The sequence below is a fragment of the Plecotus auritus genome (genome assembly GCF_963455305.1).
Source record: "Plecotus auritus genome assembly, chromosome: 12".
Classification (NCBI taxonomy): Eukaryota; Metazoa; Chordata; class Mammalia; order Chiroptera; family Vespertilionidae; genus Plecotus; species Plecotus auritus.
The window spans coordinates 17,307,798-17,321,984 of NC_137778.1; the positions used below are offsets into that span (position 1 = coordinate 17,307,798).

The 14,187-nt window shown below is 41.1% G+C and overlaps 1 protein-coding gene across 1 annotated transcript; it reads left to right on the plus strand.

Moving 5' to 3' along the window:
- Positions 1-5,390: 5,390 nt before the first annotated feature.
- On the plus strand, positions 5,391-13,555 carry PDC (phosducin; the record flags this gene model as incomplete). The annotated part of the gene is made up of 3 exons (XM_080648298.1): positions 5,391-5,451; positions 10,106-10,257; positions 13,031-13,555. 3 exons carry the CDS (start codon positions 5,391-5,393, stop codon positions 13,553-13,555), a joined length of 738 nt encoding a protein of 245 aa, XP_080504424.1.
- Between the last annotated feature and the right edge of the window lie 632 nt (positions 13,556-14,187).

Sequence of the window (14,187 nt, forward strand, 5' to 3'; positions counted from 1 at the left end):
GCAATACACAAATGCATACACACATATTTTAGGTGGGGGAGATAATTAGGCATAATCAATACATATATGTATTGATTCCTAAATCTGACTATATCTATTATGATTTTAAACATTTGGTTTTAGTATTTCAAATTTTCAATTATTTACTAATTATAATTTTTATTCAATACCTGTTAGGTTCCTACTACTAAGTACTACACATTTTACATAATACATTTAACATCATTTAATCCTCACACAGCCTTTTGAAGTAGATACTATTATTACTCCAATTTACAGATAAGAAAATCAAAGCACAGAGAGTTTTAGTGATTTGCTCAAAGTCACACAGCCAGTAATTGGCAGAGCTAGATTTGAACCCAAGTGTTTATGCGCTTATACAGGGTGGGGCAAAAGTAGGTTTACATTTGTGAATATACAAAACAGAGTGTATTCTGGTATTATTAATTAATTTATTATTAATTATTGTATCATTTCCACCCAAACAACTGTAAACCTACTTTTTCCCCACCCTGTATGTTCATCATTATGCTTTGCTGTCCCTAGGAAGCATAGTTCCTCCTTGGGGAGAAGTATAGCTTGGGTAAACTCATTAGAGCTGCATTTATGATTTGAGAAATAATGGAGGTCTCCACATGCCTAGTGATGACTCCCATGATAGGACATGGTGCTGTCAGACCTATTTGATATAAAATTCCCACTCCTAATCATTTTTAATAAGAAAGAAAAGGCTGAACTGTTGTCTACAGGAGTCCAATGTGACGTTGGAAGGACAGTCCTGGCAGGGGTTAAAACATCTGACACTAATATGTCAGTCTTGGTGAGAACACTGGCCTGGATTAGTTGATCAGATTAGCTCACAGTCACCTTGAAAAAGGCAAGAGAGCAGGGACCTCCGGAGGTGCATGGTTAGAGGCAGAGAAAGGTAGGACATGGAGCGCTGCAAAGGGTGTGTGCAGAGTGTGATACCTTACGGAGCACAGATCAAGGCAGGATCTAGGTTTCTATCAAAGTGCAGGTGAAGCGGGCTTTCTACATATTTTCCCAACTAGCAGTCTTGCTTGGTTTCAGGTAGGCCTTAAAGATAACTTGCTAAATTCCACTCTAGTTGAGTTAAAAAATTATTTTAATCAAGCCCTTCAGTACTGGATTCCCAGTCAGTTATTTCTATTCATGGCCAGTCATGTTCAGATACAATAATGTCATGCTCAGTAGTGCTTTCTCTGAAAGAGCTGCTTATCTGTTTCCAAAAGGAAACACATGCCTTCATGTATAAGGGAGAAGGAAGAGTATTTGTTTTAAATTGCGCAACAACAGAAAAACTTACTTTGAAAATTTCACATTAGGGCGATTTCACTGCTCTATGTTTTCTTTGTTTTTTATGTCTGTGGAAAGATGGCATGCATGTCCTAGGCAGAGAGGGTAATTTTGTTTGGTTGTTTAATCTTTTTACTCTGTACTTAGGGAAACCAGTATTAGAATACCATCTAAAACCTTTCATTACAATTTTTATATATATTTTATTGATTTCAGAGAGGAAGGGAGAGGGAGAGAGAGATAGAAACATCAATGATGAGAGAGAATCATTGATTGGCTGCCTCCTGCACGCCCCACACTGGAGATTGAACCTGCAATCTGGGCATGTGCCCTGACTGAGAATTGAATCAAGACCTCCTGGTTCACAGGTTGACACTCAATCACTGAGCCATGCTGGCAGGGCATAATGATAATTATTTTAAAAAGGAATGAAGATACTTTTATCTAAACCTCGGCCCTACTAAATAAAACAGAATACTTCTATTGAGCCTTCTTTCCCCTGGCATCCATGCCTTTTATTCCTCAACAGAAAATAACAGTTATTGAAACTATTACTAGGACATCAGAACAACCCAGACACTAGCCAAGGAAATAACTGGCTTGTGTTTTACCTGACATGCAGGGGCTTCTTGGCCCATATTTTTGTAGGCTCTTCTGCAGCATCCAAATGTGGGTGCAGGAGCAAGGAAAGAACTAGGGAAGAATCCAAAAATCAACTAGTTAATCCTAGGTGAGCCTCCTTTCCCCAGTGGTAATTCTTAAAGGATCAAAGCGGACCCTGAGAAATCCAGAGTCACCAAAGCTTTTGAAAATGAGGAAAAGGCAGTCTGTGTCAGAACCCAGAACACAGACATAGTGGCCAGCATCTACATAACTTAGGTAATTCTTTACAGAAGTCAAAGCCAAGTGCTATAGAATGAGTTGTAGTCCTAAGAATTCAGATGTTGATTATCTATCCTCAAATGTAACAATCTGAAAATATTAAATGAAAAATTCCAGAAATAAACATACATGTTTTAAATTGCACGTTGTTCTGAGTAGTGTGATAAAATCTCATGCCATCCTACTCTGTCCCACCCGGAACATGAATCATCCCTTTGTTCTGCATTTCCATGCTGTTCATATAATAGAATAAGATATTTTGAGAGAGAGAGAAAGAGAGAGAGAGAGAGACCACATTCACATAACTGTTATTACAGTATACTGTTACAATTATTCTATTATCAGCTATTTTTGTTGATCTCTCACTATGCCTAATTTATACTTTATCATAGTTATGTATGTATAGGAAAAAGCATTATATATGCTTGGTGCCGTCTGTGGGTGCGAGCAGTGGCTCCTGGCCCTGATCACCCCTGAGGGCTTCTTCACCTCCCCCTGCTCCTGAGGGGCGATCGGGGCAGCAGCTGCCGCTCGCACCGGCTGCTGGCGCAGGACCCAATCGCTCCGTGCCGTCAGTGGGTGCGAGCAGGGCCGGCGCTGTCAGCATGTGGGAGTGGTGGGGCGGGAGCAGCGCTACCAGCAGACAGGGGATCAGAAGCTGTGGTGGGAGGGTCCAGGCGGGGGCGCGGAGGATGGGCCAAGACCCGCCCCTGTACCCACCGCAGGCTCGTGGCCCACAGTTCCTATCAAGGTGCACAAATTCATGCACTGGGCCCCTAGTATACTAATATAATCAAGAAATCATGTTTCCCCCAAGTAACTTAATTATCTTTTCAGTAAAGGGATTTCTTTGAAATTGTCAAGTCTTTTTGTAAAATGAAATTTCTTTTTTTTTTTTTTCTCCACTAGATTGCCAACTAGGATGGCAAGAAGCAAGTGAGGCTTATGACTCTTCAATATTTGAAATAAACTTATTTTTATATTTTAAAAAATCTTATGTATATTTATTGCAAATAGTAACTACCCCAGATTAACTATCTAATAGTAACATAAAAGACACTGGCTTGAGTCTCTACTTTTCTGGGGACTAAACAGCTATTGAAGTTGTCAAATAAGCTTCCATTACTTTGCTCTGTAGTGTTCTTTTGAAGTAAACCAATAATATTCATTTTTCTTAGATGCAAAAATTATTTTTAAATAATTGCAGTCATTAAGTAGCTTCTTTTGACAAGATTTACTTATTTCCATTTTCCCTGATTTCCATTGTCTTTTATCCCTTTCATTACTAAATCCATTCAAATTTAATTTAGTATTATTTATTACACTTAAAGTTACATATATATTGAAGAATGGATAGATATTCCCTTAACAGCCTTCTCATAAAAGCCTTTCCTGTTCAAGTAAATAAAATTAAATTGGCAAAGACCTTTGACCTCAGTGTAATCAACTCACTCTGGGGTTTTTGCATCCCCTGTGCTTCTGCATAGGGACTATAGTGAGAGAAACAGTAAAATTATGAGACCAGTCCAAACGTTGGGAGCAGAACTGAAAGCAAAAAAATAATCAAAACAAAGAATGTTTACCATTCTGTTCCTTGGGAAAGCACCAAATAGACCAAGTCCAAGGAGGAAGTATAAACCAATAAAAATACTTCTGGAAGGGGATCATAGCTTAAAACTGATTTTGAAAGAGACAACGGGAAAAGGTAGAAGAAATATGGGTGAAAAAATAGTGTACTAGTATCTACTGTTAATATATATCTTCCAGGACTTGAAAACTTCAAGAAAATCACAACTATATGGGCACCTTAGGGAATGTATTAGTATGGATAATAGAGTTTTCCAGAAAATGGAAAGATAAATAAGCAAATAGGTTGGATTTGAGTGTGAACTAAGAATAAATAGGTTCGCCAAAACCAGTTTGGCTCAGTGGATAGAGTGTCAGCCTGCGGATTGAAGGGTCCCAGGTTCGATTCCGGTCAAGGGCACGTAACTTGGTTGCGGGCACATCCCCAGTAGGAGGTGTGCAAGAGGCAGCTGATCAATGTTTCTCTCTCATCGATGTTTCTAGCTCTCTATCCCTCTTCCTTCCTTTCTGTAAAAAATCAATAAAAAATATATATATATAGAATAAATAGGTTCTACATGAGGGCATCCAGGGATTTCTTGTGAATAAACTCCATGTGTTTTTGTTAGATTTTGGAATGTATCTTACAGTTTTTCAAAATCTATAGGTATAATTACTGGTTTTCACTGGCTTAGTGGGTAACATCCCCAGAACTCGCTCTGGAATGGAGAGATGTTATGATGTGAGGTTTTGAATAGCACTGTACCTTAGAACATCATTCTTTAATGCCAATTCAGAAGTTGAATTTGTCAAACTGTATTGAGAAAAAATGGCAGTAACTTAAATTCCATCCTTTAGCTTCCTCAATTGTAAAGTGGCATTAATAACTAGCCCAGCCACATACGTCTGTGTGAGAATTAAATGATTTTTGACACTTAAAATAATTGAAACAATGCCTGGTACATAATAAATGTTCATAGTAAGTATATAATTATTATGAATTAAAATGTTTTTATTATATAAAATATTGAGATATAATTCTACAAATTTGGTAATAAACACTAATAAAAAAAATCAATAATAAATAATGTTCACTGAGCCAGACTGGTGTGGCTCGTGGTTGAGCGTCCACCTATGGACCAGCAGGTCATAGTTCAATTCCCGGTCAGGGCACATGCCCCGGGTTGTGAGCTCGATCCCTGGTAGGGGGCATGCAGGAGGCAGCCAATCAATGATTCTCTCTCATCATTGATGTTTCTATCTCTCTCTCCCTCTCCCTTCCTCTCTGAAATCAATAAAAAAAAATCTGTTAAAAAAATAATGTTCAAAAATAATAATAATAATGTTCACTGAGTACATAGACCTAAACTGAAGGCTTTTTAAGTAAAAGACAAAGTATGAGTTATATAAAATCCTTAGGTCCAAATATCTTTAATAATACAAATATTAATGTCCTTTTACAAGTAGATAGAAACATATTAAACACTTCATCTTTTGGTGAAAATCCTTAGCCTCCATGGAACCTCACAGTAGAGGAATATTTAAATATTTATCTATCTTTTTATTTCTAATCTATAATTACTTCTTTGCTCATCCTATAGATTATATCAAATCTAATCTCTAAAATGGAAGAAGCCAAAAACCCAAGTTTGGAAGAAGACTTTGAAGGACAGGCGACACATACAGGTAAGCAAAGCAATAGAAAGAAAACTAATTGTTAAATTAAAATCTAACCTGAGGATCTCCAATGTTCTTATTGCCACTATTCAGTATGGAATTTGTTATAACTTTGAGTGGTCTGATGGAATCATCTAAAAATAATTGAGTGGGTACATTAATATGAGATCAAGTACTTTAAAAAAAGTTTTACTTAGAAGTTAAGGAATGAGAAATTTAATTTGAAACACTAGTTATTGAGGATTTCTTGCTGCCAGCGCTCATAAGACCTATGTACTATCCTCTCTCCTAATACACCCCATATGGACTTTCTTTGCAATTGTAAACAATAGTAGACCAAAAGATAAATAAATAAATTAAGTTTTTTAATTTGTTACTCTGTAAAACGTAAAGGTAATGATAAAACATTCTTAAATCAATACTCTTCCAGAAAAACCTGACAAGACTGTCAGAAAAAAATGTGGAAGCAACAAAGAAACTGCTTAAGTAAATTAATATCTATACAATGAAATACCATTACTCCAGTTTTTTAAAAAAGGAAGCATCTCTGTATATATGTACATGAAAAAAATCTCTGAGATACATTATGAGGTAAAAAAAAAAAAAAAAAGCAAGGTTAGGGAAAGTATGTATAATATACTACCATTTTTTTAAAACAAGTTGAAAAATGATTTTTTTATATACATATAAACATATGCTATAAATGTATATGTTTTGTATATGTAGAACATACCTGGAAGACGATGATGACACAAGTGAACAAAAAACATTAATTGCCTAAATATAACGAATGCAAGGGTGGGCAAAAGTAGGTTTACAGTTATTCATATGGAAAATCCTATCTAATAAAAGAGTAATATGCAAATTGACCATCACTCCAACACACAAGATGGCTGCCCCCATGTGGACACAAGATGGCTGCCACAAGATGGCCATCAGGGGAGGGCAGTTGGGGGGGACCAGGCCTGCAGGGGAGGGCAGTTGGGGGGGACCAGGCCTGCAGGGGAGGGCAGTTGGGGGGGACCCAGGCCTGCAGGGGAGGGCAGTTGATGGGGTACCAGGCCTGCAGGGGAGGGCTTTTGGGGGGACCAGGCCTGCAGGGGAGGGCAGTTGGAGGGACTAGGCCTGCAGGGGAGGGCAGTTGGGGAAGACCAGGCCTGCAGGGGAGGGCAGTTGGGGGGGACCAGGCCTGCAGAGGAAGGCAGTTAGGGGGAACCAGGCCAGCAGGGGAGGGCAGTTAGGGGTGACCAGGCCTGCAGGGGAGGGCAGTTAGGGGCAACCAGGCTTGCATGGCGGGGGGAGGGGGCAGTTAGGGGAAATCGGGCAGGCAGGGGAGCAGTTAGGCATCAATCAGGCTGGCAGGGGAGTGGTTAGGGGGTGGTCAGGCTGGCAGGCAGAAGTGGTTAAGGGCATTCAGGCAGGCAGGCAGGCGAGCAGTTGGGAGCCAGCAGTCCTGGATTGTGAGAGGGATGTCCGACTGCCCGTTTAGGCCCAATCCCACCGGGATCAGTTGGGGGAGACCAGGCCAGCAGGGAAGGTCCCAGATTGGAGAGGGTGCAGGCTGGGCCGAGGGACACACATCTCCCCCATGTATGAATTTCGTGCACCAGGCCTCTAGTAATCTATAATAATAAAAGCATAATATGCAAATTGACCAAACGACCGAAGAGCAGAATGACCATCCAAACAACCACGCTATGACATGCACTGGCGCCAGACCAGTCAAGGCAGGTGCGATGCGATTGGTCGGAGGGACCTGCAATCGCCCCACAATTGCCCCACAGAGGGAGGCCCAGGCCACTGCCTGGGTGATTAATCGGGGGGTTCTGCGATCGCCCCAAAGAGGGAGGCCCAGGCCACCCTCTGTGGGGCAATCGATGGGGGGCTCCGTGGAACTGGGGAACCGGGGGGGGGGGGGGGGAGGTGTGGTGGCAGATGCAGGCAGTGCCAGGCCAAGTTAGGAGCAGGCGTGGGGCAGGGCCGGGGCTGTGAAACCTGGGGCAGCAAAGCCAGGGCTGCGAAACCGGCAGCCAGAAGAAGGAAGGCCTACCCTTGCATGAATTTCGTGCATCAGGCCTCTAGTCTATATATATAATACCCTAAGGGACTGGTCAACCAGTCAACCGTTTGACCGGTCACTATGACATGCACTGACCACCAGGGGGCAGACGCTCAATGCAAGAGCTGCCTCCTGGTGGTCAGTGTGCTCCCACAATGGGAGCGCTGCTCAGCTGACCGACGGGTGCCAGACACCAGGAATAAAGGCTGGCGAGCGCAGCTGCGGTGGCATGAGCCTCTCCTGCCTCCCAAGCAGCACTACTGAAAGGGAGCAGCACAGTGCCTGGCCCAGGCTCAGGCTCCTCCCTGGCCGCCTGCTGCTTTGCACACTACTACATCCCTCAAGGGATGTAGGACTGCCAGTTTCAGCTGATCCCCACAGGCCAGGCTGAGGGACCCCCCCACTGGAGTACAAATCCATACACCTGGGCCTCCAGTTAATCCTATCTAATAAAAGAGTAATATGCAAATTAACCATCACTCCCCTACACCCACAAGCCACGCCCACCAGCCAATCAGGAGCAAGTATGCAAATTAACCCAACCAAGATGGCTGTGGCAATGGAGAGAGCAGGAGGCTTGTGTGTCCCTGGCAATGGAGGAAGCCAAGCTTTCCACACACCCTGGCGGGCCCAGGCCTCCACTCAAGGCTACAAAGTTTCAATTATAGAAGATAAATAAATCCCAACAAAAATGGCTGCAGCCATGGAGCAAGCAGGAGGCTTGGCTCCATTCAAGGCTACAAAGTTTCAGTTATAGAAGATAAATAAACCCCAGATACCAGGGCCTCCGCTTGGGTTGCCGGGGGGTGTGGCCGGCCTGCAAACCACCATAGGCCCCTCACCCAGGCCGCCCAATGCCCCAAGGGAACCCCCAACTGATCCGGGACACCTTTCAGGGCAAACCAGCCGGCCCCACCCATGCACCAAGCCTCTGTCTTATCTAATAAAAGTGTAATATGCAAATTGATCATCACTCCAAGGCACAAGATGGCTGCCCCCATGTGGTCAAAGATCCTGCCCCCATGTGGACACAAGATGGCCACCACAAGATGGCCAGCAAGGGAGGGCAGTTGGAAGGGACCAGGCCTGCAAGGGAGGGCAGTTGTGGGCGATCAGGCCAGCAGGGGAGGGCAGTTGGGAGGGACCAGGCCTGCAAGGGAGGGCAGTTGGGGGCGTCAAGCCTGCAGGGGAGGGCAGTTAGGGGTGACCAGGTCGGCAGAGGAGGGAAGTTGGGGGCGACCAGGCCTGCAGGGAAGGGCAGTTGGGGGGACCCAGGCCTGCAGGGGAGAGAAGTTGTAGGCAATCGGGCCAGCAGGGGAGGGCAGTTGGGAGGGACCAGGCCTGCAGGGAAGGGCAGGGCAGTTAGGGGTGACCAGGCCTGCAGGGGAGGGCAGTTAGGGGTGACCAGGCCTGAAGGGGAGGGCAGTTAGGGGCAAAAAGGCTGGCAGGGGAGCAGTTAGGCATCAATCAGGCTGGCAGGGGAGTGGTTAGGGGGTGATCAAGCAGCAGGCAGAAGCAGTTAGGGGCAATCAGGAAGGCAGGCAGGTGAGCAGTTGGGAGCCAGCAGTCCTGGATTGTGAGAGGGATGTCTGACTGCCCGTTTAGGCCCAATCCTACCCCTCGAGGGGTCCCAGATTGGAGAGGGTGCAGGCTGGGCTGAGGGACACACACCTCCCATGCACGAATTTTGTGCACCGGGCCTCTAGTAAATAATAATACAAGAATACACTGTTTCATGTCCCCACAACTATAAATCTATTTTTGCCCCCACACTGAATAAATAAATTTATATTAAAATTATATAAATAACAATTCTTAGAAAATATGCGGAGAAAGAGAAAATATGTTTACATATATAATACAATATTAAAATATGGATATGGCTAGCCTTTAGTGAAGAATACATAAAACTGCGTATTTTCAAGAATTTAGACCTTCTTCCAAACACTGTTATTATTTATCAGGGCAACTGAACATCAGAATTCCAGTTGGATCACTCTTGATTTAAATATGCAAATCCTACCCTTTTTATATCTGTAAAAGATTCTTAGAATCTTAGAAGGAATTAGATAATTATATAATGATTTTTTTAAAAGCCATTTAGTTTTGTTCATTGAGGTTAGGCCTCCCTCTCACTGGTTTTCTTTTACATGCTATTTTTATTTTGGATCTTGATATATTTTAATTTGTTTCTCCAACAATCCTAGTTTCTTTTGTTATGGTGTGGTGCCAATTTTAGTTTATTGCTGAAGCCTCTCTCTTATGTAATAAAAATGCTGTTTTTCTAAAATTCTAGTTTCCTCCCTACACTCTAAATTTTTAATATCTTTATCCCCATATTTTGACAATAGTTCAAAGTCCATAGTTTGCATTTTCATCAATGCAGATGTTTCAGAAAGATTCTTAGCCAAAACCTATTTAACAGGATTAATGTGGAGAAAACATTTTTATGAGGATGGTAGTCAGAAATGTCTAGCCCAAACAAGATGTTTGTTTCTGATACAGAACATGACAAGTCTATTCCCATGGTGATACACGAATGTCAATGTATAAAGTCCTTTTGAAAATAAAAAGGGAAACAATTGATTTTTAATTGTATTTCAGGACCCAAAGGAGTAATACATGATTGGAGAAAGTTTAAATTAGAGAGCGAAGATAACGACTCAGTCCCACTGAGCAAGAAGGAGGTTCTCAGACAAATGTCTTCTCCTCAGAGCAGGGATGACAAAGACTCAAAAGAAAGATTCAGCAGAAAGGTAAGCTAAGAAAAAATCAATAAATAATTTACAATGTGTAAACATGAGTCATGTTTTTTTACAGCACTGTTTTTTTAAGCTTACTTATAGACTTGTTATATAAGGTGCATGTCTATGTGCATGAAGAGATACGTTGGATGATGATCTCTATGATGTTAATGGAGATTATCCCAGAGTATCAGAGTAGTGACATTACTTTCTGCCTTTAGGTTGTCGTTTATTTTTGAATCTTTATAATCAGCATGTATTAATTTATATGACAACAACAATATTTTCCATTTGTTTTTATTGATTTTTAGAGAGGAAAAGGGAAGGAGAGAAAGACAGAAACGTCAATGATGAGAGAGAATCAGTGATGGGCTGCCTCCTGCATGCCCCACAATGGGGATCGAGCTTACAACCCAGGCATGTACCTGACCAGGAATCGAATCATGAGCTCCTGGTTCACAGGTTGATGCTCAACTACTGAGCCACGCCTGCCGGGCAACAACAATATTAATAAAAGAAACCATAAAGTGATTTTCACTGTGGGAAAAATCACTTTAGTGGATTCTCTTCAAACTAGTATATTTGAGTTGTTGTATATTGATTCTTAACAGACAGTGCTTCAGAAATATATATGCTTCCAGGCTTCTGGCTGCTGTAAAAGTCTAAGATGTTGGTTTTGGTTCCTTCACTGAGTCATTATGTGATGTGGGTGAGACAATTAAATTTTCCCATCTTAGCAACTGTAACACCTCCTCCACTTGCTTTATGGGATGTGAAGAGAAAATAAGTGTAAAAGTATTTTGAAAAATGTAAAATGCTACACAAACATGAGACACTATCATTGTTAAAGCTGTACTAAGGTTAAGCTTTAGCAATGTATCTAATTATTAAATATCTATATGCTTGAATATGTGAAAGGAAAATGTTCTCATAAAAATGCTCAAATGTTTAAGTCAGTATTTGTGTGGTTTAGTCTGTTTAAATTAACATAATTATAGTAGCAACTTAAAAATTATACAACATATTTAACAATTTTTAGGTTTAAAACAAATTAGCCCTGCCAGCGTGGCTCAGTGGTTGAGTGTCAACCTATGAACCAGGAGGTCACAGTTCGATTCCCAGTCAGGGCACATGCCCGGGTTTCGGGCTCAATCCCCAGTGTGGGTGTGCAGGAGGCAGCCAATCAATGATTCTCTCTCATCATTGATGTTTCTATCTCTCTCTTTCCTTTCCTCTCTGAAATATATAAAAATACATTTTTAAACAAATTAAATTGGGACAATAATCTTAAAGCAGAAAAAAAATTTGATAAAAAAGAATGAGGGCATTAGAAAAACAAATATAAGAGGCAGAAACAAGAGGACATATGAAAGCATCAGCTACTTTTACTTAACCTGAACCTCAGTATCTTCTGTAAAATTATCTATTAACAGCTACCTCACAGGTTAATGGGGGTGTTAAGTAAAATAATCTATGTAAATTGCCTAAGATTAAGATTTTTCTTAAATCCCACCTTCTTGGCTTCTCAATTGTCTACTTGAAATACTGTCAGCAGTTGCTGTTTGAGAGCCTACTGATGAGAAGGCTGATCCCCTTGGGAACTGTCCACCTTCCACGGTTCTTGGCTTCTCCACAACTAGACCCTTTATTGCTCCTTTGTACCCTTCCTTCTTCTACTTCCTTCTCCTTTTTTTTAAAAGAAAGGGTGGTTGTGGGGGATGGGTTTTTAACGTTCTGTTGAGTAAGTTGATAATAATGTAGCTCTTAAGAAAGGTTCTGCAAATAATTTTATATTCCATCTGTAGTGATAAGTAGCTGCATTGGAAGATGAAAGGCCATTTCTTGCTTTAGCCTAAACCAGTGGATAAGAATTGTCTAGAGGGCTTGTTTCAGTAAGGCTCACTCAGTCTCACCCTTACAGGTTCTGATTTGATAGATCTGGGGTGCTGCCCAAAAATTTGCATTTCCCAGCACTTCTCAGGTGATGCTGATGCTGGTATAGCAGGAACCTCCCGGCTAATCTGATGAACTCTAAATAGTAGTAAAACTGTCTTGGATCTTAGTCTACATATCCAAAAAATCAGTAAGTGATAAGATATAACCTTTTTAACAACTTTCGTGGAGGAGAGACTAATGTCCAAAGGCATTTGTTGAGGACACATTTAAGTGTGTGTGTGTGTGTGTGTGTGTGTGTGTGCGCGCGCGCGCGTGTATTATGAAAGTCACTCCAGAGTAGACCCTGCTGGTTTGTATGTGAGTTTTTGTTCTCACCTGAAGTGATGGGCAGTTAAGTGGCACATTTCTGACTGAGACTGTGATCATCTCATGGCTCAGCTATGCTCAGCAATCCCTTTGTATACATTTATGTCATGAAATAATTACTGAACCCCTACTTGGTGTCAGACATTATAGCCGATATTGAACAGTAGTGAGTGAGGCAAAAAAAAAATTCCTGCCCTCACAGAATGTACCAGTTAGAAAAACAATTATTAATATTAAATACTTCAACAAATAAATATTTAATTCAATATCAGGTAGTGTTTATTGCTATGAAGAAAAACTAAACCCATATATGGAATAGAAAGCTTGGGGCAGAGATTCTTTTAGGTAGAGTAATCAAAGAAGGTGACATTTGAACAAGCTTGAATGAGGTAAAAGAGAAGGTCACTTTGGGGGTGTGGAGGGATAGCAAATGCAAACTTCTTGAGTGAGGATGGGTTTGGTGTGTCCAAAGAACTGAATTTCTGGCTGAATGGTTTCTATAATTCTTTTTATTTATTCCCAGATGAGCATTCAAGAATATGAACTAATCCACCAAGACAAAGAAGATGAAACTTGCCTTCGTAAATACCGTAGACAGTGTATGCAGGATATGCACCAGAAGCTGAGTTTTGGGCCTAGATATGGGTTTGTGTATGAGCTGGAAACTGGGGAGCAATTCCTGGAGACCATTGAAAAGGAGAAGAAAATCACCACCATCATTGTTCACATTTATGAAGAGGGCATTAAGGGCTGTGATGCTCTAAACAGGAGCCTAACATGCCTTGCAGCCGAATACCCTATGGTCAAGTTTTGTAAAATAAAAGCTTCTAATACAGGTGCCAGGGACCGCTTTTCCTCTGATGTACTCCCCACACTGCTTGTCTACAAGGGTGGGGAACTCATAAGCAATTTTATTAGTGTTGCTGAACAGTTTGCTGAAGAATTTTTTGCTGGGGATGTGGAGTCTTTCCTAAATGAATATGGGTTACTACCTGAAAGAGAGATACATGCCCTAGAGCAGACAAACATGGAAGAAGATGTTGAATAAGATTCCCTATGTCAATATTTCATATTTCTCTTTTACATATTGAACATTGATTTGGTAGTATCCATATTCTTTTAGAGAATACCAAGTATGGACATGGCTAGTCTAATGTGGAAATAAAATCAGGTTGACACTACGGTTGTATGAATGGCATTTCTTTGTATCAGTTACTAAAATTGATATTAGTATTAGTTACTAAAATTGATAAAATGCTTTATTACAAAATAGTGTAGTCTTCAGAAACATGTTAGTAGACAAAGAGAAAATGGATAATATTGTGACAGTTTTCAAAAATCCCTTTCAAGTTATGTATTAACTTTTTTACTTCTTGTTTTTTCCGCAATGTTATTATTTGGACTTTAAAAAATATATCATTAAACCCTAGCCGGTTTGGCTCAAGTGGACAAAGCATCGACCTGTGGACTGAAGGGTCCTGGGTTTGATTCTGGTCAAGGGCACATGCCTGGGTTGTGGGCTCGATCACCAGTGTGGGGTATGCAGAAGGCAGCCGTTCAATGATCCTCTCTCATCATTGATGTTTCTATCTCTCTCTTCCTCTCCCTTCCTCTCTGAAATCAATAAAGATATGTAAAAAAATTAAAAAATTAAAAATATCATTAATTATCATTTTGCCT